This window comes from Pholis gunnellus, assembly GCF_910591455.1.
Source record: "Pholis gunnellus genome assembly, chromosome: 4".
Classification (NCBI taxonomy): Eukaryota; Metazoa; Chordata; class Actinopteri; order Perciformes; family Pholidae; genus Pholis; species Pholis gunnellus.
The window spans coordinates 213,172-237,327 of NC_136530.1; the positions used below are offsets into that span (position 1 = coordinate 213,172).

At 46.5% G+C, this 24,156-nt stretch overlaps 2 protein-coding genes across 2 annotated transcripts; both read right to left on the reverse strand.

Annotated features, from left to right (window-relative positions):
• Positions 1 to 237: 237 nt before the first annotated feature.
• On the reverse strand, positions 238 to 11,678 carry palm1a (paralemmin 1a; the record flags this gene model as incomplete). Its single annotated transcript, XM_079157828.1, has 10 exons — positions 238 to 264; positions 713 to 1,140; positions 1,698 to 1,829; positions 2,686 to 2,751; positions 3,076 to 3,097; positions 3,269 to 3,320; positions 3,546 to 3,673; positions 4,783 to 4,863; positions 8,403 to 8,442; positions 11,497 to 11,678. The coding sequence occupies 10 exons, from the start codon at positions 11,676 to 11,678 to the stop codon at positions 238 to 240; spliced, it is 1,158 nt and encodes a 385-aa protein (XP_079013954.1).
• A 3,015-nt stretch (positions 11,679 to 14,693) lies between these two features.
• On the reverse strand, positions 14,694 to 24,134 carry map1sa (microtubule-associated protein 1Sa; the record flags this gene model as incomplete). The annotated part of the gene is made up of 7 exons (XM_079157829.1): positions 14,694 to 16,653; positions 16,741 to 16,964; positions 17,236 to 20,125; positions 20,215 to 20,349; positions 20,592 to 20,674; positions 21,297 to 21,398; positions 23,999 to 24,134. 7 exons carry the CDS (start codon positions 24,132 to 24,134, stop codon positions 16,498 to 16,500), a joined length of 3,726 nt encoding a protein of 1,241 aa, XP_079013955.1. The 3' UTR covers positions 14,694 to 16,497.
• Positions 24,135 to 24,156: the final 22 nt, after the last annotated feature.

The following is a 24,156-nucleotide window of genomic DNA, read 5'->3' on the forward strand; positions in this document are numbered from 1 at the left end:
GAGGTGATGGAGGTGATAGAGGTAATAGAGGTAATAGAGGTGATGGAGGTGATGGAGTTGATTGAGGTGAAACAGAAACAAACACAGAATCCGTTTGTTGTTGTTTATTTTCTCTTTTATAAAACTCAACAGGAGAAACATACAAAATTAAATAAATACTCAAAAATTAATTCATTTCTATCGATGAGCTCAAAGAGAGAGAGGAGGTTAATGCTAATGCTACAAGCTAATGCTAAGCTAATCAGACTCATCTAGACGTCGCAGCTTGAAACATGAGTACAAAAGTAAAAAGGCTTCAAGAAAATAGTAAAAAGTAAAGAGAGCTTCTATAAAACAAGAGAATGAAGAAACAGGAAATGTTGTCATGTTGTTAGAGGCGGGGCTTAGGGCAGTGAGTTTTACTTCCTGTAGTTTTTGTCCTTTAAAGTTCTTTTTATTTTAGTGTGATTATATTTTGAAGAGGCGCCCTTCTGCAGTATCACATGATGCTGCAGCACTTACACGGCTGCTTCTCCTTCTTCACCTCCTCCGCTGCTCCCTTCACCTCCTCTGTTGCTCCCTTCACCTCCTTCGCTCCTCCCTTCACCTCCTCCGCTCCTCCCTTCACCTTCTCCGCTCCTCCCTTCACCTCCTCCGCTCCTCCCTTCACCTCCTCCGCTCCTCCCTTCACCTCCTCCGCTGCTCCCTTCACCTCCTCCGCTGCTCCCTTCACCTCCATCGCTCCTCCCTTCACCTCCTCCGCTGCTCCCTTCACCTCCCCCGGGGAGGCGGGTGAAGGTGAAGCCGGTGAGGTCCTCCCGTTGTGGATCAGCACCAGCTCGGCCTTCACGGTCCCCTTTAGACCCAAAACCTTCTTGGTCTGGTCCTCGTCCTCCACACTCTGGTACCCCATGAACACCATGGTGACGGGGTTCTCTGCACTGGCCTCGGCGAGGATCGGTTCTCCGCTCGGCTCTCCGCCCGGTTTGGTCTCCAGACCGGTGATCTCGGGACGCACCTGGACCTCTGCTGTCAGGGGGGTGGTCACCGTGGTGACGGTCTGTGACATCATCGAGGCCTCGTCGGCTTTGTGGAGGAGCTCCTCTACCTCAGAGAAGCTCAGTGGCTGGACTCCATCTTCACCGTTCATCTCGTGGACCACTGAGAGAGAGAGAGAGAGAGAGGGTCAGGGTCAGTGTCCACACCAGGACACGGTCAGGGTCAGCGTCCACATCAGGACACGGTCAGGGTCAGCGTCCACATCAGGACACGGTCAGGGTCAGCGTCCACATCAGGACACGGTCAGGGTCAGTCCAGACCAGGACAGGGCCAGAGTCCATACCTGGACACAGTCAGGGTCAGTCCAGACCAGGACACGGTCAGAGTCAGCGTCCAGACCAGGACACAGTCAGGGTCAGTCCAGACTAGGACACGGTCAGATCTGAACCTGAAGCTTCACTGAGACATGAGGAGGACGAGGAGGTGTAGAGTGAGCATGCTCAGGTTTCACTCATTCTGATTGGACGTCTCTGGTGGTCTAGCTGCTGTCAGCAGGTCTTTATGTCCCCCTTATGATGATGGTCTAGCTGCTGTCAGCAGGTCTTTATGTCCCCCTTATGATGATGGTCTAGCTGCTGTCAGCAGGTCTTTATGTCCCCCTTATGATGATGGTCTAGCTGCTGTCAGCAGGTCTTTATGTCCCCTTATGATGACATCACCTTTCCTCTCGTCCTCGTACACTTTGACTCCTTGGTGAGAAAAGTCAACAGGAAGTGAGGTGTTAGTGGACAAAACTCTGGTTTCTCCCGTCAGTCTGTCACGTTCCACTGTGATCTCCACTGAGTACATGGCTGAGGAGGAGGAGGAGGAGGAGGAGGAGGAGGAGGAGGGAGACGAGGAGGAGGTGGGAGAGGAGGGAGAGGAGGAGGAAGAGGGAGAGGAAGAGGAGGAGGGAGAGGAGGGGTTAGACACAGGGTTAACGGGACAAACGCATGAGACATGAAAAGACAGACAGACAGACAGACAGACAGACAGACAGACAGCTGGTTCTTGAACTCTGAACGTCTGCTGCTCACCTGTGCTGGATGTGGTCTACAGGACTCTGACCTGGACCAGGTCTCTGGTATCTACAGGTCTCTGGTCCACTTTATAGGTTAGTTACAAGAAGCTGGTTCAGACAGAACAGCAAAGGTTACATTGTGTCCATTAAATGTGTACTTGTGTACATAGTACTCCTTGTGTACACAGTAGTGCTTGTGTACATAGTACTCCTTGTGTACTTGTGTACACAGTACTCCTTGTGTACACAGTAGTGCTTGTGTACATAGTACTCCTTGTGTACTTGTGTACACAGTACTCCTTGTGTACACAGTACTTGTGTACTTGTGTAGTAGTCCTTGTAGCCTCCAGTGTTTGAGCTACTCTCAATAAATAGGAACTGGTTTTAAATCAGACTGGTTTCTACTGATCCACAACCAGAGACCTGATCCACTACCAGAGACCTGATCCACTACCAGAGACCTGATGTCAGAAACGTCTCCCTCTCTCACACCTCAAAGACAAAGACGAGCTGTTTCTGTGTGTCTGCATGAAGGATGAAGGTCTGGTGGTGGATTTGGTGAAGAAAGGGGCACCAGATCAAACCTGGCTCTGGGCTCTGAACCGGATCACCTGAGTGGAGGCGGGACTTATGGAGGTGTGACTCACCTCTCTTCATCTCGTCCGTCGCCTCTCTCTCTTTGTTCATTCCGGGGCTTTTGTGAACTTTCACCTCTGCAAGGGCTCATGGGAAAGAAAGGAGGCGGGCCCAGAGTAAAGGTCATCATAAGGTCACCACAAGGTCACCACAAGGTCACCACAAGGTCACCACAACACGGATTCCTCTTTGACTCACAGTAATCAGACTCCTGTAATCTAACATAACTCCAGACTATAATGTGACTAATGTAATCTGATTACAGGTCGCAGTAGAGTCTGAACTAGGAGGAGGAGGAGGAGGAGGAGGAGGAGGAGGAGGAGGAGGAGGAGGAGGAGGAGGAGGAGGAGGAGGAGACAAAACAACGAAACAAAAACACAGAAGAAGAAGAAGAGAGGTACCTTTATCTGATCCTGATGACACCTTCAGGGACAGAGACAGAGACGGTAAACTTCAGTTAAAGTCACTGCGTTCTAAAACTACTACATAAAACAGCTCCACCTACAGGCTGCAGCACGCATTACAACCACAAGAAGAACATGAGTTCATGTTAAATGTGTGTGTGTGTGTGTGTGTGTGTGTGTGTGTACTCACAGCTGTGTGTGTGACGCCTCCACCTTCCAGACTCAGCAGTTCGTCCTCTAACCTTCAGTTTAAGATATTAATATTCACTTTAACACAAACTGAACATTTAACTTTCATTTCATCTAAAATATTTAATTAAACAGAATAATTAATAATATATATAACATTCATATTAAAATAAATAACTGTGGTAATATACAGGGAGAGCGGATTGTGGTGGTTCGATCCCCGGCTGAGCTCAGTACAGTAGACCAGATGAGACCGGATGAATCAGACTATATCAGACCTGTTGATGGTCTCCTCCAGGCTCCTGGTCTTGGCCTCGTCCTGCTCCAGTTGTCTCCTCACGGCGTCCTGCTCCGGTCCAGCAGAGGGCGCTCCGTCCAGCAGCCAGCGCTCCCTCAGAGCCTTCGACTGAACAGGATGTACAATCATTGAGAGAACCAGCTGTCAGTGTTCATGTCTCACAACATACAACATGGGGCACATCCCAAGTCTCTTCATTGCATCCTTGCATCCTTGGCTGTGATTTAACGGCAATAAACCAACAAAAAGGAACTCCGAAATAACATTTATACACATAGTTTGGTCCGGTCTCTACTGATATGAGGGATCGTAGAGCTCTGGGTGAACACAGACGGCTACAATATTTATTTCCTGATTCAACAAAGCTGACAGTCTCGTGGGGAGGGGAGGGGGGAGCTGCGCTCATGTGATTGGTTGAAAATGAGGCTGACATCTGATTGGCTGCAGACAGGTCTATGTTGAAAAAAACGCATTTGTGAATCCAGACGTGAGATGAGTCTCATAAACCCACAAATACATGTGAAGCGATTTACAAAGAAATGCAGTGCGATCCACAAACAAATACATACAAATGCAGAAATATATTTGTGATTTTTTTTTACATTTATATAAATCGTAATTTATTTATGTGTGCATTGGAATGTATTTGTGAATCTTTCTGTTTGCATTTGCAATTATTGAGACTGATCTGAGCCCATATGATCCCTGGCGTGAAGCAGAGGAACCTCAGGTCCTCCTGCTGTCAGTAGACCAGTAGACCACCAAACACAAAGAACCTGTGCAACGTAAATACAATGTGCAATACAGCAATTATTCTGTCTGTATATAGAACATTTTTTGTTTTTAGTTATATTTTTGTTATTGTGGATTTTTACCATTTTACTTCGTTAGTATTCCTTACTGTTTACTACTTATTTATAATACTTGTTTTGATACATTGTTTTTACTATATCGCTTGTTTGCACTATACTGTGTGTATATATATATACACACAGTATATATATATATATATATATATATATATACTCCACTATGCCGCTGTAATCCTGTAAATGTCCCCGCTGTGGGACTAATAAAGGATTATCTCATCTTATTTTACCTTTTTAATCCTGGTTTAAAGTTATGACCTCAGTCTTTTATACTTTGTGTTTGATAGAATGTTGACTTGAATAATGTGAGAGTGAACATTTAAAGAGTGAAGAAGAAGAAGGTCTGACCTTCAGGTGCTGCAGTGATCTCCTGTCGTCCTCCAGCTGACGCTTCTTGTTCTCCATCTCCGTCATCCACTTCCTCTTCTCCTGATGCATGATGGGAAACAAAACAACTCTGACCCGTCTGGCTTTGTATTTTAGCCGAGGAACCTGGGTGTGACCCTGGACGACCAACTGTCGTTCTCAGCAAACATCTCATCGGTTACACGCTCCTGTAGATTCCTGCTCTACAACATCAGGAGGATTCTCCTCTTCCTCACTGAGGAGACGGAGCAGGTCCTCATCCAGGCTCTGTTCATCTCCCTCCTGGTCTACTGCAGCTCTCTACTTGCTGGAGCTCCGGCGTCGGCCATCAGACCTCTGGAGCTCGTCCAGAAAGCTGCAGCTCGTCTGGTGTTCAATCGCCCCAAGTTCTCCCACAACCTCCCTTCACCGTGCTCTACACTGGCTCCCTGTAAGAGCTCTCATCCAGGTTCAGACTCTGGTGCTAGTCTACAGGTTCAGACTCTGGTGCTAGTCTACAGGTTCAGACTCTGGTGCTAGTCTACAGGTTCAGACTCTGGTGCTAGTCTACAGGTTCAGACTCTGGTGCTAGCCTACAGGTTCAGACTCTGGTGCTAGTCTACAGGTTCAGACTCTGGTGCTAGCCTACAGGGCAGTGAAAGGAACAGCTCCTTCCTGTCTCCAGACCATGGTCTAGCCCTCCACCCCCCCCCCGACCACTCCGCTCTGCTGCCTCGGGGCGATCGGTTCCCCGTCGCTCAGAGGTCCCTGCGGCCGATGGACCCGGTCTCTGTTCTCTGTCCTGGCCCCACGATGGTGGAATGAACTCCCCACTGACGTCAGGACAGCAGAGTCGCTGCCCATCTTCCATCAGGCTGAAGACTCACCTCTTCATGAAGGTCTACCCTGAGCCTTCCTCTCAGCACTGGTTGTGTTCATGCTAGTGTGTTTCTGTACGTCTGCTCTGGTTTATGCTCTGAGATGTTTAAAGGAGATGAACTCATGACTTCTGGTGACGAGTAGTTCTCTTGAACATTACGTTGAATACACTGACTGTAAGTCTCTTTGGATGAAAGCGTCTGCTCAATGACTGTGATGTAATGTGATGTAATGTGATGTGATGTAATGTAATGTAATGTGATGTAATGTAATGTGATGTGATGTAATGTGATGTAATGTGATGTGATGTAATGTGATGTAATGTAATGTGATGTGATGTAATGTAATGTGATGTAATGTGATGTGATGTAATGTAATGTGATGTAATGTGATGTAATGTAATGTGATGTGATGTAATGTGATGTGATGTGATGTAATGTGATGTAATGTGATGTGATGTAATGTGATGTAATGTAATGTGATGTAATGTGATGTAATGTGATGTAATGTGATGTGATGTAATGTGATGTAATGTGATGTGATGTAATGTAATGTAATGTGATGTAATGTAATGTAATGTGATGTAATGTGATGTGATGTGATGTGATGTGATGTAATGTAATGTGATGTAATGTAATGTGATGTAATGTGATGTAATGTAATGTGATGTGATGTAATGTGATGTAATGTGATGTAATGTAATGTAATGTGATGTAATGTGATGTAATGTGATGTAATGTAATGTGATGTGATGTAATGTAATGTGATGTAATGTGATGTAATGTAATGTGATGTAATGTGATGTAATGTAATGTGATGTGATGTGATGTAATGTAATGTGATGTAATGTGATGTAATGTAATGTGATGTAATGTGATGTGATGTGATGTAATGTAATGTGATGTAATGTGATGTAATGTGATGTAATGTAATGTGATGTAATGTAATGTGATGTAATGTGATGTAATGTAATGTGATGTAATGTAATGTGATGTAATGTGATGTGATGTAATGTAATGTGATGTAATGTGATGTAATGTGATGTGATGTAATGTAATGTGATGTAATGTGATGTAATGTGATGTAATGTAATGTGATGTAATGTGATGTAATGTAATGTGATGTAATGTGATGTAATGTGATGTGATGTAATGTGATGTAATGTAATGTGATGTAATGTGATGTAATGTGATGTGATGTAATGTAATGTGATGTAATGTGATGTAATGTAATGTGATGTGATGTAATGTGATGTAATGTAATGTGATGTGATGTAATGTAATGTAATGTGATGTAATGTAATGTAGCCCTCTCTTGCCATAGACTGATCCCATGATTCATAAACCAAACTACTTAAAGGTTTTGATTAACAAGTTGTGTTTCACTCTGCAGGTACTTTTACAACCAACAGCCTCCATGAAAACAAAGAAGAGTTTATTTACAGCGGAACGTTCACGTCAACTCACACGTTAACTGCACTTCATGTTTTTAAAGTACATTAGTAGTAGTAGCACTGTAGTAGTTTTACCAAATATGTACACACAGTAGGTGTACTACTACCACAGTACTAACAAATATTACTACAGTAATCCTACGACTACAGTACTAATACTACTACAGTACTAATACTACTACAGTACTAATACTACTACAGTACTCCCGCTACTAAAACTACAGTACTTCTACAACTATGGTACTTCTGCTACTACAGTACTAATACTGCTATAGTATTAATACAATGCAGTACTGATACTTTTACAGTACTGAGGAGAAGATCCTGTTTCTTTTCCAGACTCTGACGTTTGGGTGAAGTTCCCGTTTAATGAGTGAACAGATGATGACGTGAGAGAACTGATGTTCCACTAATCCACACAGCCGGCCGTGGGCTCCCAATATATACATTTATAATATCCAGACCAGACTAACGGCTCCTACAACTACAGAACTAACGTACTAATACTAGTCTGAAGCTTAAACTGGTGATGTGATGAACGTGATGCTCGTTGCTTCATCCTATATATATAATATAATATATATATATATATAAATATAATATAATATATATATAATATATAATATAATATAATATATAATATAATATATAATATAATATATATATAATATAATATAATATAATATATAATATAATATATAATATAATATATATATAATATAATATATAATATAATATATATATAATATATAATATATAATATAATATAATATATATATAATATATAATATCATATATAATATATATATAATATATATATAGTATATAATATAATATATATATAATATAATATATAATATAATATATAATATAATATATATATAATATAATATATAATATAATATATAATATAATATATATTATATAATATAATATATAATATAATATATAATATAATATAATATAATATATATATATAATATAATATATACTATAATATATAATATAATATAATATATAATATAATATATAATATAATATATATATAATATAATATATAATATAATATATAATATAATAATGCTGAGTATAAGCTCAGCTTGACTCATGGAAGGAAGTGTGTGTGTGTGTGGATCAATAAGTGCATTAGTCAAAGAGCTCAGAAGCAGACTAAACTCACAGGGGGGGGGGGGGGTCTGCAGGTCTAAATATCTGCTGCAGTCAGCGGTTATTGTGTGTGTGAGGTGGTTTGCGATGGTGTGTTCACTGACAGTATGTAAATTACACTCACTGAGAGGAGGTGCTGTCGATCCTGCTGAGCCTCACTGACCCTGAGAGAGAGAGAGAGAGAGAGAGAGAGAGAGAGAGAGAGAGAGAGAGAGAGAGAGAGAGAGATGTTCATGAATGTGTCCATTGAAACAGGTAAACTCAGGTGCGTCCTCTGTAATGATGGAATGAACACAATCCTCTCATTTTATTCAATGCAGCCGTCTGACTCATGTCAGCTGATCACATGTTCTGATGTTAGCTGTTAGCTTAATGCTACTGAAACTCTCTTTGTTTGACAGAGAAAGTGGCGGAGTCTGCCAGCAACCAGCAACCAGCAACCAGCAACCAACTGCTGCTGCAAGATTCTTGTTTCTGCTTCAGATAATAATTAGTTCTGGGCAACGATTACAATTTTTAATTGCGATTAATCTCATTGTTATGCGTAGCAGGAAGTGACGCCACACAAACAGCTGTTCACCGCTCGCTGCCCGGTTCTTGTGTTAAAAATGTAGCTTAATAAAAATAAAAATAAACTGTATTAACGCGCGATAATATAGTTCCATCCTCCTCCTCCTCTTATCCGGGGTCGGGTCGCGGTGTCAGCAGCCCAGCAGCTGACCCAGACTACAGCTACGTCAGCATTAACACGCAGCTCAGTTTTGAGGTGCAGCTCTGCAGTGAGGTGCAGCGTGTGCTGTGATTGGTCAGTAGGGGTGGGGGGAAAAAATCACTATGGCATAGTATCGCGATATTTTGCGTGGTGATATTGTATCGATACACAGAAGCCAAGTATCGATCTTTTATTCTATAAACTATAAACTTTTTGGTACTAGAAAAATAAAATCAATTGCTTTTTCAGTCCACTAGATGGCGCTGAGTTGTTTTCTGGTGAGGTCAGCAGAGGTCACGGGTCAGTGTGATCGGTAGGAAGTTGGTCAAAACAAAGAGAGACATCGGAGAAAGAAATCAGAAATGCGCCGTCTGCTTGAATCAGACGTCTGGACTGATTTGATTTTCTCTTTAACGAGGAAGGCGGTCGCAGCCGAGCTCAAGCTCTACAGAGAGGTGCAGCTTAAAGAGGAGGAGTCTCTGAGTTCAGCAGGAAGAGTTGCATTAACTTGTGATGCGTTGACGTCAAGCGCAGTGGATTCCTCTGTGTCTATAACAGCACAATATTACATTACAGTCATTTAGCAGACGCGTTTATCCAAAGAGACTTACAATTCAGATGCTATCCCAGCGTGGGCTCAGCTACAGCAGCAACATGTCAGAGGACTGGAGGCTGAAGGCTCTCGTTCTCCAGACTAGAGCAGCAAACTGAGTCACACCGGGGAGAACGTGACAGACCTGCTGCTAGAAGCAGCACCAGAACGAGGGCCGACAGAAACCGGGAGGTTTTAACCGACGGCGCTGCTAACGTGGGCGTTGCCGTTCTGTGAGCGGGATTCCTGTCTCTCTGCCTCCACGTCCACGCATCACAAGTTACACCAGTTATACAACTCTTACATCGTACTTACACATGTTATACACACGTCTGTGACTGTAACACAAACAGACAGTGTGTACATATTGTTTACATGTTGAGTACAAGTAAACAATATGTACACAATAAGTACATGTAAACATGTTAAAGGAATAAAGGGAGACGAGATGAGAACAGAACTACAAAATAAGAGCGTTGTTGTTGTTGTTGTTGAAGAACTCTGCTGAGCTCCAGAGTTTATGAACAAAGCTGTCTCCATGGAGACGGGACTGCACAATAGAGAATCTGAGCAGCAGAGGAACAACTATAGGGTCTGATCCTGGTGCTGGGTCCACTGAGAACCAGTTCAACTACAGGGTCTGATCCTGGTGCTGGGTCCACTGAGAACCAGTTCATCTACAGGGTCTGATCCTGGTGCTGGGTCCAGTGAGAACCAGTTCATCTACAGGGTCTGATAAAGAGACACAAATGTTCCTCAGAGGGTTTTAATAATCTGACATTAGTTAATTCACTCCTTCAATGTTCAACAGTATTTATGGTGAACTGGTTCTGGTTCTCCATGACATCAGAGTCCAGCACCTCCTCAGTCTGATGAGTCACGATAACGATCAGCTGATCGATCGGTGAAATAAATATGGTCAGAGTGAAGTTTTATTTTGGAGAGATTATTAACCGGACCCTAGCGAAGCCTTTATTCTGAAAAACACGACCGGAAGTCATCGTGTCCGAATCTGTCTAGCTTGACAGCCGCTATTGATCATAAATCAGGTTCTTATGTTCGGATCAATATGTAATTAGAGAGGCTCGTGCTGCTCGCCGATGGGCGGTCCGGTATGCTTCCGCTGACAAAAGTAGAGCGCAGACCGTAAACGCATAATTAACCCTTTCCTCTGCATCCATCCGCTTATTTCAGGAGGTTTTCGGGTGGACTCTGGTGCAGGTTTCTCTCTGCCGCGCTGCAGGTTCCCGGTGATAAAGATCCTGACTCAGCGATCTGACGGACTGATGCCGCAGTGACGGTACACGAGACACCGCACGCGCACATGGAACTCACACTTCACGTTACAAACATACAGACATTTAAACACAAGAAGAAGAAGAAGAAGAAGAAGAAATAAGTGTACTCACTCCATGTCTGTCTGTGGATCAGTCCGCTGCAGCCGAACCATCTGATCTGCATCCGAGAGAGGAAAGAGACCCGCCCATTGGGGGGGGGGGGGGGGGGGGGGGGGGGGGGGCGACAGAGAGAGAGAGGACGAGCGATGAGAGAGAGAGAGAGAGAGAGAGAGAGAGATGAGAGAGAGAGAGAGAGAGAGAGAGAGAGAGAGAGAGAGAGAGAGAGAGAGAGAGAGAGAGAGAGAAGAGAGGAGAGAGAGAGAGAGAGAGAGAGAGAGAGAGAGAGACAGAGAGAGAGATATGAGAGAGAGGTGAGAGAGAGAGAGAGATATGAGAGAGAGGTGAGAGTGAGAGAGAGAGGTGAGAGAGAGAGAGAGACACCTGTTTGTAGCTATGGCCCCGTGTACAATCCTCCACCTGGAGGTCTCCCTGTTTTGTCTACAGGGGGTTTTGTACCGGGACCACCTTGGGGAGGATCCCCTGCCAAAATACTCAGTCCACCTCGACACCCACCAGCCTGAGCAGCAGCCTGCTGGACCGGATGCTGGTCAGCTCCGCTAGATGAGGGATGGAGGTCTTCATCAGATGACCCAGCTTCACACAGCCGGCCTCTCTCAGTCTGGATCTCAGGCTGACGGACGTCAGGACCTGGGATGTGACGTAGTTGCTTCCGAACAGCGGCTCCTCAAAGAGCCACATCCCTGGTGTCGTCACAGCTCTCCGCTGGACTGTAAAAACCTGCCACGCCTGTAGGACGGACTGGTAGAACGGTGTCAGACCGGTTAAATCTACTGACTGTGGCTGAAGCAGGAACAGGTGTTTGTCTCAACCTAAGCGTCCAGCCCTCCTCAGCAGCACACAGGCAGCATCAGTCCATGGCAGGCCCAAGCTGTACAGCAGTCTGAAGGCTGTGATGCGTGATGCAATGTCCACCAGACCCTGTCCTCCCTCCTGGACCGGCAGGTACAGCACCGCAGGTCTCAGCCAGTGAAGCCCTGACCAGAAGAAGTCCACAACTTTCCTCTGGACGTCCTTAATCAGGCCCTGTGGTGGCGGTAGGACTACCAGTCTGTGCCAAAGGGTTGAGGCAACCAAGTTGTTGACAATCAGGCCCCTCCCCCTGTAGGAGAGCTGAGGTAGCAGCCATTTCCATTTAGACAGTCTGGTACACACTCTCTCCACAGCACCCTCCCAGTTCTGTCTTTGAAACTCCTCTGTTCCCAAAAAAACACCCCAAACCTTCAGGCCCTGCCTTCCCCATCTGATGCTTCCTGGTAGCTTTGGTGTTTCCTTGTCTGCCCACTGCCCAACCTGCAAAGCTTCACTTTCCCCCAGCTGACCTTTGCTGAAGATGCCCTCTCTAACAGATCTAAACTGCTACCTAGGAACTGGACATCCCTCTGGTCTTTGACGAACACATGAACATCATCAGCATATGCTGAGACCTCCAGCGAGGGTCGCTCAGGCAGCCCCGGTAACATGAGTCCTGACAGACGGGATCTCAACCTGTTCAGAAGAGGCTCAATGGAGTACAGCTGTCCAGAGATAGGACATCCCTGTCTGATGCCTCTCTGGACCTGAACTGGACAGCTCAGCGCCCCCCCACCTTCACCAGACAAGCAGCTTCCTTGTACATCAGACCCAACAGTGACACAAACCCTTCACCATCAAAAGCCTTCTGGTCTAATGATATAACACCAACATCAATATGATGCACTTTACAAAGGTCCAACAAGTCTCTTATGAGAGACATGTTGTCCATGATGGATCTGTCCGGTACGCAGTAAGACTGGTCTCTGTGGATTATAGACTCCAGAAAGTTCTTAAGCCGGTTGGCGAGCACCTTGGAAAGAAGTTTATATTCTGTGCATAACAACGCCACCGGTCTCCGGTTCTTCAGTGAGGACAAACCTCCTTCTGTGGGTAACAGTGACAGTACTGCATGCTGAATCACATCCATGACAGACTCACTTAGAGGTTCTTAACCTCTCAGGACCTTTCCCTTCATCTCCCTTCTTTAGCTTCCTGAGGATCATCATGAGCTTCTTCAGACAGAAACCTTTCTTTTCATCTAATGAAGCCACATCAACCTCTCTCTGTAATGCCAAAACACTTAATAAACTCGTCTCCGTCTGGAAAATAGTCTGAAACTTCTACAGATTGTCCAAATGTTTCCTCCAGGAAGTTATCAATGTCCTCCAGCCTGTACAGATCTCCACTGAGAGACTGAGTCTGTGACAGAGACCTTCAGAGTCCATCTCCTCCACAGCAGCAGCCCCCCCCCCTCTCCTCTGGACCAGCTGACTCTGGTCAGCTTCAGCTGTCGGCCCGTTACTGCAGCCTCCTCCACTTTCCCTCATACCTTCCTCCACTTCTTTCCTTCCCTCCACTTCTTTCCTTCCCTCTGCTGTGAGACTCAGAGCAGCTGAGTTCTCATCAATAATTGTGTCTCCGCCTGAATCATCTCTGTTCCCCGTCCTGACTGTCTGCCCGCTGAGCCCCTCCTCGTCCTCGGCCACGGTCGGCGGGTCGTCGCCCCCTCGTGGAGCAGCGACCTCCGCCGGCTCGTCATTTAGCGGCGCCCCGGTGTGATCGCGCTCCTCCGCCGGTACGGCCCTCGACTCGGGGTGCCCTTCGGCCTGTGAGGGCCGACCTGTGGCCCTCCGGCCGGCCCACTCCCACACTCAAAGCACACAAAACGCTCTTTCAGAAACACCAGCAGACCTCTGTTCATCCTGGAGGCAGAGGACCGGTTAGCGTGTCCCACACGGTCTCCCACAGCCAGGAGAACCTCCACCGGGACACACGGGTCAGGCTGAACCCGAACGCCTCAAAGACACGGACGGCGTCTCAGAGGACGCCATCCCGACAAGAAACACGGTTCTCTGTCCGCCAAAAACACCAAAATACACCAAAAACAACCTTAAAGGAGGAGACAGAAGCATCAGGTGTTCAGTAGCGATGACATCGTGTTCGGTAGTGATGACGTCATTGATCAGGGTTCGATGAATCAGTCAATCAGATCATCAGAGTCCAGCAGAGGGCGACGCCCCCACAGAGACCATCAACACATGACACAGACGATCAGCTGGAGGAAGACGTGGTCAGTCTTTTCACAATAAAACACACTGCAGACACCCAGTTAAAGGGGAACTTTTATTTTGAAAGAATCATTCAAATTAGTGTTTCAGTACACAAATTACCTGTGTGTGTGTGTATACATGTGTGTATATGTGTGTGTGTGTGTAGATGTGTATGTGTGTGTAGATGTGTGTGTGTAGGTGTGTGTGTAGGTGTGTAGATGTGTGTGTGTGTATATGTGTGTGTGTGTGTAGATGTGTGTGTGTAGGTGTGTGTGTGTGTGTAGATGTATATGTGTGTGTAGGTGTGTGTGTGTAGATGTGTGTGTGTAGGTGTGTATGTGTGTGTAGATGTGTGTGTGTAGGTGTGTGTGTGTGTGTAGATGTATATGTGTGTGTAGGTGTGTGTGTGTAGGTGTGTGTGTAGGTGTGTAGATGTGTGTGTGTGTATATGTGTGTGTGTGTGTAGATGTGTGTGTGTGGATATGTGTGTGTGTGGATATGTGTGTGTGTGTATATGTGTGTGTGTAGATATGTGTGTGTGTGTAGATGTATATGTGTGTGTGTATAGGTGTGTATGTGTGTGTGTGTGTGTGTATATGTGTGTAGGTGTGTAGATGTGTGTGTGTGGATATGTGTGTGTGTGGATATGTGTGTGTGTGTATATGTGTGTGTGTAGATATGTGTGTGTGTGTAGATATGTGTGTGTGTGTAGATATGTGTGTGTGTATAGGTGTGTATGTGTGTGTGTGTGTGTGTGTATATGTGTGTAGGTGTGTAGATGTGTGTGTGTGTGTATATGTGTGTGTGTGTAGATATGTGTGTGTGTGTAGATGTGTGTGTGTGTGTGTAGATGTGTGTGTGTGTGTGTAGATATGTGTGTGTGTGTAGATGTGTATGTGTGTGTAGATGTGTGTGTGTGTGTAGATGTGTGTGTGTGTGTGTGTGTGTGTAGATATGTGTGTGTGTGTGTAGATGTGTATGTGTGTGTAGATGTGTGTGTAGATGTGTATGTGTGTGTAGATATGTGTGTGTGTCTAAATGATTCACATCTTTAATCTTTTCAGAGAAAATGAAGAAAATAAATCTGATAAAAAGTTAAAGTCGTTATTTGGAAGAAAAGTCTAAATATTAAAGTATGACATCATGTAAAATGACATCATGTAAAACCATCACGATCGTGAGAGAAGTTGTGATTTAATGACTAAAAGAAAACACAATAACTTAAAATAACATCTTTAACTTGAACGATATTCTGTAAATTAAACTTTTATTTCTCTAAATGAGAACTTTGATCTTTTGACTTTCTGGTTTGAACCTCATTTGATTCTTTGATCGTTTAAAGGAGAGAAACTAACAAAAAGAATTTAAAATAAATAAATAAGTTAAAGATTGAAATGTGTGGCTGAAAGTTAAAGGACGGAATTTATCTAAAGTAGAAAACAAACGTTTGTGACCAGATTTAGATTTTTCCTTCAGATTCAAGCAGCTGCTTTAAAATCATCTGAAAAAGAACTACAAGTCCCAGAAAGCACTGCTGCAGAAAGCGTCCAATCAGAGAGCTCCACACTGTTGCCGGGGAGATGAACATGTTGGATAAATTCTGACAATCAAATCGATTCACTTTTACATTTTGGATCAATTCAGATAAATTAAGTTAATATGACAGAACAGCTGAGGCTCATGGGAGATGTAGTATTTACAGCCAGTCACAGAACAAAGTGATCTGAGATCAGTTAAAAGGCAACACGAGGTCCAAATATCATTAAAACTCTGCTGATCAGAACAAATAAACAGGAAACACTCAAACTGTACCTCAAAATAACCAGATTATAAATCTATTAAGGATAAAGATCGCATGCCTGAAGCAGAGGAGTTAAAACAAATTAAGAGATAAATATCATAATTAGAAGAGAAGGATTAACACATGAGCAATGAGCACACATGCATTGATAAAGATCTCATAATCAAATATGAATGAGATAATTATTCATTTGTGTTTCTGAAGCTGAACGCGGAGCTAACGGCTAACAGCTAACGCTAACAGCTAACGCTGTACTGTTTATATTTGTGCTTTATCAATAAAGATCTGAGTTTTTAATATTTTAATTAAGAATCAAACTTGGACGCTGGTAATATCCGGACTCATGCTAAAGTGCTAATGCTAGTTAGCAGGCGAGCCGAAGGCCCTGATCCAGCAGAGAGGAAGTGACAGCGAGTGATGTCACACGGTTTCTTTTTTTTACAGACCAGACTCTCGACTTCCTGTTTCATCGAGCGAGTAACTGAGCATGCTCAGTAACGACTCAACCAAAGGGGGCGGAGCTTCAGCTGACAGAACATGAAGGAAAGCTTTCATCGGTCTGTCGTCAATCAAAGTCTACTGCCCGTCTCCACCGGTCATGTGGGCGGGGCCTCAGGTGGGCGGGGCCTCCGGCTCAGAACTCCACCTTGCAGGCGGGGAAGGTCTCCTCCTGCATGGCCACGGTGCTGTTGCTGCCCAGCACGGTGATCGACAGCTCCTTCTGCCGCTCGTGGGTCTCCTGGTACCACTCGTGCATCGCCAGCGAATCAAACGTTGGGATCAGAGTCACCTGAGGACACGTCAGGGAAATGGACCAATCAGAGAACAGGTCATGAGGAAGTGAAGCAAACAAACGTCACCGTGTGTTTTCACGGACCTGGACCTCCGGCCAGCTGCTCTTCCCGTCCAGCAGGGCGTCCAGGATGCTCCTCATCGCCACCTCCTTCACCGGATCGTCTCCGCTGATGATGTAATACGAGGAGCGAAGACGTCTGAACAGGTCCGGGTCCACGGTCGAAGAGGAGCAGCCAGACGGGAGGTAGGCCAGGTCCACATAGACCGCAGAACCTGAGGAACCTGGAGAACCTGCAGCTCTGGAAGCTGGGAGGAAGTCAGAAGAATGAGATTAAAACGGATTAATCCCACAAAGACCTAAAACCTAAATAATCTTTGTGCATCAGGACGCCAGCAGCAGCAAAAGGTTGTTTAACAGTGATGCTGTTCTACTGTCACATGACAAGACAAAGATCTAAATAAGAGTCAAAAGACTTTAAAAGCCTGGAGCGAACAGAACTCATGGGCCTTAAAGGAGACCTTCAGCTTTATCATATTATATTCATGTGAAAGATATCCAAAGACTGGGCCTGCCTACCTGAGGATGACGGTTTCACAGGACCAAGTCTGGAGCCTCCAAGTGAGTTTCTGGCCGATGGCTTCGTGTCGAGGCTGGAGGTCATCTTCAGGGACCCCATCGGGCTGCCGGCCTTGGACTTCCCGGTCTGGGCCGCGGCCTTCAGAGTCTTCGCGGTGGGTTTCTTGGTTTTGGCAGCTGAACTCTTCAGGTTCTTGCTGGCCTCTGAGTCAGCCATGCAGGCTCCAGGCTGGGGGGGTAACGGGGGCAAATCTTTGACCGGGGCCGGTGGGGGGTCGTGCCCTCCCCTGTGGGAGTAGTGAGGACTGGGATGATCTTGTGGATGACTGGGCGGGAAAAGGCTACTGGAATCCTCATCAGAGTCCATCTCTGCGGTGATGGACAGACAGTCCTCCGTACAGGGGGGCACGTCAGAGTCCGTGGCGGTCGGGACGGAGTCGCTCACCGATGTGGGAGGAGTTTCCTGGCTGTAGACCGAGTCGCTGCTGCTTTTATCCTGCGAGCGGTTGTTGTTATCAGAGAGGCCCGGGCTCACATGCTGCTGATGGTTGTCTGGAGTCTTGGGGTGCTGGAACTCACAAGGCGACACTAAGCAGAGATCGACGTCATGTGGAACGTCTGAGATGAGGTCTGACACCCCGTGGATGTGATCCTCTGAGCCACTAAGCCCATTAAGGTTTGATCCCAGAGGTAAGGCCATCCCTGAGTCCGAGTCTCCAACAGGTCTGTTAGCGTAGACGCCGTCTCCCTCGGGGCCTTTGGGTGGCAGCGCTGGCTCCACAGAAACCGACAGCGATTCATCGACTTCTGCAGAGTGAGGAGAGCCCACCTCAGCCGGCATGGAGGTCTCGGTGGAGTCCGGCAGAATATCTTTGAAAGGACTGAGCGTCAAAAGACCCGACTGTCTGTCCTGAGAGGACGTGGAGGTTTCCAGTCCTTCCCTGCTCAGGTCGGAGGTCCTGTTGTCCTCAAAGCCCAGACCGGATCCTCTCGTCCCGAGGACGCCGTCGTCACCTAAAGACAGAACGTCTTCTTCAAGGAACCGATGGGAAGCCGTACGTCCTGCAGAGTGAGAGGCAGAGTTTGCATTGGAGACCTGGAGACCCGTCTCCACACAGCGAAACGTCTCCGGACTCTCTACTGTCGAGGTCTGGTTCCCGTTCGAGTTGTTCCCATTGTTGTCCTCCAATCGAAGTCGTTCAAAGTCAGCCGTCATGTCCTCGGGTGTGGACACCTTGGAGCGATCCGCCTCCTTCTGGTTTTGCTGCTCTCTTGAACCTGGTTTACCTTTTGTCCCTAAAGACGAAGCGTCTTTCTTTGGAAGAGTCCCTTCCTTTTTTAGACTCTTTCCAAAAGCTTTCTTCACTTCTGCACTTGTTGCTTTCTTTACTTCTCTCACAGGTCTGCTGGGTTTCTTCTCCTCTGGTTTCACATCCTTCTGTCGGTCTTTCTTTGGTTCAGGTTTGAGGTCTTTCTTTGCTTTTGTACTTACGGTTTCTTTCTTTTTCTCTCCACTCTCTTCTTTCTTGACGACAGCAGCGGTGACCTTCTCGTCCTTCATCTTCACTTCCTTTTTCTCTTCTTTTGACACTTCTTTCTTTGGAACAAGCTTCTCAGTCGGTTTCGGTGGCTTTGATTTAGCATCTGGGTCCTTGAGTTTGGGCTTTTCTTCCCCATCTTTCTTTTCTTTAGGTGTGGTGTCACCTGCTGCCTTTGGCATCGTTTTCACCTCCTGTTTCCTGACGTCCACTCGTGCGACCTTGTCTTTCTGCGAGGCACTACTGGGTCTGAAGTCCTTAGACTGGGACTTAAGGCTTTCCCGACTCTCTGCTCGTTTTGGTTGTTTCTCAGGTTTGGATGTTTCTAGGTCCTTCAAACACACAACCGGATGTTTGAGGAAATCCAGATGTTTGAGTTTTTCAAGTCCTTCCAGGATTTTGTTCTGCGGCGTGCACCCCGGGAAGAGGACCCGGACGATTCTCTCCTGAGGACTGGAAGGATGCCAGACCAGCAAAGCACAGATGGAAACAAGGCACGGCAGAGGAAGATCTGAGCCCTTAACATCGAACCCGTTATTTGGCCAAATCTGCATTAAAGCTTCAAGGTTTTTGCTCGCTGTGACTGGATTCAGTGGGTACAGCTCCAGACGGCCCACTCCCATCTTTTGAAACAAGATAACCGGTTCTATACTGGGTCCATTAGACCGGCTGAGAGGTTCAGGTTTGATGGAGAGTCTTTGTAAATTCTGCAGAGTGAGCGCCACCTGGTCACAACTCCGCAGCTCTGCTGGATCCCCTTGTAAGGACTTCAACCTGTGGGGAACATTGAGGAACACCACCCCGATCTCAGGGGAGATGAGGTTCTTCACCCGGTCCTCCTCAGCCTGAGATCCAGCAGACTCTTCCTCCTGCTCCGCTACCTTCCTCAGCAGCAGACTGTTCAGCCCGGGGAGATTGTCCACGCCGACGTGAGTCAGGATCACCGAGTCGATTCTGTCCAGGTGCCGAACCAGTTTCCAGAAGCAGGAGCGGGTATCTGAGCCGCCGTTCACCAGGACGTTAAAACCGTTAACAGCAAAGAAGGCCGAGTCCCCCCTCCCTCCGGGGAAGATGTAGCAGCACGGCCGAGAGAGCTTCAGGAAGCCCACGGTGCTCGGGGGCTCCAGCAGGTCGAAGAGGGACTCGGGCTCCAGAGACTCGGACAGGTACTCCGTGAACTCCTGCAGACCCTCCATTTCCGGTAGGACGGGGGGAGGGTTGATCTGGACGTGGATGTAGTCCTGCAGGTTGTGTTTCTCCAACTCAGAGTTCTTCCAGAGACCAACATCTGGACAGCTGAGGGTGAGGTGGGCCTTCATCACCGGGTCTGTAGAACTCAACATCTGTCCAACCTTCAAACAGAGACAGAGACCATCAGGACCCGTCACATCGATGCTCATGATCAATAATGGACATTAGTGAAGGTTTCACACACACTGACCTCCTCAAAGACGTGGATCAGGTCTCTGAGAGAGAAGCAGCCTCTCTGGAACACGAGGTCTCCGGACTCCTCCAGACACTGACCGGCCAGAACCAGAAGTTTGTGAGGAGACGGATCACAGACGAGCCGCCGCACCTGAACACACACACACACACACACACACACACACACACTTAGCCCAGCAGGACTGTGCTAACAGCTAACGTGACCTAGCTCTCCTGCTGATTCACTATGTGTGTGTTTACTGAACTTCACTGACTCTTCTCCTGACCCGGGTTGATGTTAACGTGGATCCCTGAACAGAGATGATCTGGATCAGGTCTACACATGATGAACCAGACTCACTGTTCAGGATTTAATGAGACACTTGTATTCACCTCTGAGCAGACGAAGTCGTGAGCTGGATTCACGACAACCTGAGTGTCCAGAACGTCTCCGCGGTGCTGCAGAGTCCTCTGTCCTGCAGGACCAACAGAAAACATCAGGTCACAGTATGCTAGCAGCTAACCTAGCAGCTAGGCTAGCAGCTAACCTAGCAGCTAGGCTAGCAGCTAACCTAGCAGCTAGTTGAGCCACAATCAACCACAAAGAGAAGGAGCACAAACTAACATCTGGAAATAAAGTGACCTATGGGTCTCCTCAGAGCAGAAGACCAGGATCTGTCCAGCTCGGATGTTATTGGTCACACTAGATGCTCTTTTTGAGGTTCATGGTCTCGTGTTCCATGGAGTCCTCTTTGGTTCAGGACTCTGTTCAGCAGACTGTTTCTCTCACACTGAGATGATCGTAGATCAATAAAACAATCTGATCATGTTGAAGTATAAATTCTAAAAGAAGGTTTCCTTCTTCTGCTCGACCCGTTTCATCTGAAGCTACGTTATCATGATGTGTTCACATGCAAGCTGTCAAATGTAGTTCTGGCGATAAACTAGAATAAATCAGTAGTTTGAAGGAGATGTTGTCACATGAACATAACAGATACAATGAGCTCAAGAGGACGTTCATCCTTTAATATCTACTGAACCAGGTCCTCCGGTCCTAAAGAGTCCTTCAGACCCACAACACCAGCAGCTTCTCCTCACCTGGGACGTCCTGCGACAGGAAGGCCGAGTGTCTCGACACGAAGAGTTTCAGCTGCTGGTCCAGAACAGAGACGTCCAGGTTTACAGGCCAGCAGCGCACACCTGACACACACACACACACACACACACACACACACACACACACACACACACACACACACACACACACACACACACACACACACACACACACACACACACACACACACACACACACACACACACACACACACACAGTATTATGGGATGTCTCCAGGCTGCATTATTCAGCAGCAGACTGCTTTGAACTGGTCTGAAGAGTTGGTCCCTCTGTGGTTCCTCCTTCCTCAGCGAACCGGAAGCTGAAGATATTTCGTAACACTTCCTCTTTGTGTGTCACACAGAACATCACACCATCAACACCACTAAAGCCTGATGAAGAGCTAACAACACGTGTTCTGCACATGTTCATGTAGAACACATGATTAACACTTGAACGTGCCGTCTTTAATCAACACCTCAAGCTCAACCTGGACAAACCCGAGCTGCTGTTCCTCCTGGTGAAGGGCTGCCCGCACGAGACCGGTCCATCACCGTGGTGACGCCAACTCAGACTGCGAGGAACCTGGGTGTGACCCTGGACGACCAACTGTCGTTCTCAGCAAACATCTCATCGGTTACTCGCTCCTGTAGATTCCTGCTCTACACCATCAGGAGGATTCTCCTCTTCCTCACTGAGGAGACGGAGCAGGTCCTCATCCAGGCTCTGGTCATCTCCCTCCTGGTCTACTGCAGCTCTCTACTTGCTGGAGCTCCGGCGTCGGCCATCAGACCTCTGGAGCTCGTCCACAAAGCTGCAGCTCGTCTGGTGTTCAGTCGCCCCAAGTTCTCCCACAACCTCCCTTCACCGTGCTCTACACTGGCTCCCTGTAAGAGCTCTCATCCAGGTTCAGACTCTGGTGCTAGACTACAGGTTCAGACTCTGGTGCTAGTCTACAGGTTCAGACTCTGGTGCTAGCCTACAGGTTCAGACTCTGGTGCTAGTCTACAGGTTCAGACTCTGGTGCTAGTCTACAGGTTCAGACTCTGGTGCTAGCCTACAGGTTCAGACTCTGGTGCTAGCCTACAGGTTCAGACTCTGGTGCTAGCCTACAGGTTCAGACTCTGGTGCTAGCCTACAGGTTCAGACTCTGGTGCTAGTCTACAGGTTCAGACTCTGGTGCTAGTCTACAGGTTCAGACTCTGGTGCTAGTCTACAGGTTCAGACTCTGGTGCTAGTCTACAGGTTCAGACTCTGGTGCTAGTCTACAGGTTCAGACTCTGGTGCTAGCCTACAGGGCAGTGAAAGGAACAGCTCCTTCCTGTCTCCAGGCCATGGTCTAGCCCTACACCCCCCCGACCACTCCGCTCTGCTGCCTCGGGGCGATCGGTTCCCCGTCACTCAGAGGTCCCTGTGGCCGATGGACCCGGTCTCTGTTCTCTGTCCTGGCCCCACGATGGTGGAATGAACTCCCCACTGACGTCAGGACAGCAGAGTCGCTGCCCATCTTCCATCAGGCTGAAGACTCACCTCTTCATGAAGCTCTACCCTGAGCCTTCCTCTCAGCACTGGTTGTGTTCATGCTAGTGTGTTTCTGTACGTCTGCTCTGGTTTATGCTCTGAGATGTTTAAAGGAGATGAACTCATGACTTCTGGTGACGAGTAGTTCTCTTGAACACTATGTTGAACACACTGACTGTAAGTCTCTTTGGATGAAAGCGTCTGCTCAATGACTGTGATGTGATGTAGAACACATGATTAACACATGATTAGCACAAGTAGAACACATGACTAACAGTAAACAGAAGGTGTTCTATTCACATCTACTGAGGTTCTACTGTTCCTGATGCACTGACATGAGTTCACATCTTTAGTTTGATCGTACAGCTTTTTAAGAAGACGGGTCTAAACCTCTAGTTTGTTCTGCTGATCAATAGTTGTGATCATTGATTAGTGATCATCAGTGTGATGGTTCTACTGGTCAGCTACGATAGATAAACTCCTCCATGTGAATCAGTTTATTTAAACTGGTGACTTACTGATTATCAGTTTATAAAGTTTGTGTTTGGACCGTTAACCTACTTTTAACAGTCAAGCTAGACAAAATACTAAACATCCGGTGAGAGGGGATTTTCAAAATAAACGCCTCAGAATTAAAATCCAAATAAAATGGACACACGTTTTCTGTAAATTAAGTCTCAAACACATCCGGATGTTAACCGTCTACTCAACCTAAAGTTATAATAGCTTATTAAAATAAATACATTATAATACAGTATAAAAATATATAATACGTGTCCTCGTGTAACATTGTGTTTAATAATAAATATGATAAATGTCCCTCTGAATGAAGACAGTCTGACTTTAAACTAGAGAACAGCAGCTAGCTACGCTAGCATGCTGCTTGGTTAGCATGCTAAGCAAAAGTCGTCTTTCTAATCCCGATAAATGGTTCAAGGTTTTATTTTTACCGGTTTAAATGTGACCGACAAGGGGCAATAACCTGCACGGACGTTTAGTTCACGGTGTGGAGTGAAACCTGGAGAAAACCCGAACAGGGAGCCACTTTTTATATGGTTAACAAAGTTAGATCCGAGTTATCTTATTGTGAAGGGCCCCACTGACTTCCGGAGCTGTGTTCACGTTAACATCTCCGGTACCGCGCAACTTTACCAGAACTCACCGGTGTCTATCTGCCGCTCCAGTAGACCAGCGGGCCGCAGCGAGCCAATCACCACGAGCACCGAGTAACCGGGAGAAGCACCGGGGCCGCCGCTCCGCTCCTCCGCTGCTGCTGCTGCTGCTGCTGCCGCCGCCATCATGGTTTGGACCCTCCGCTAA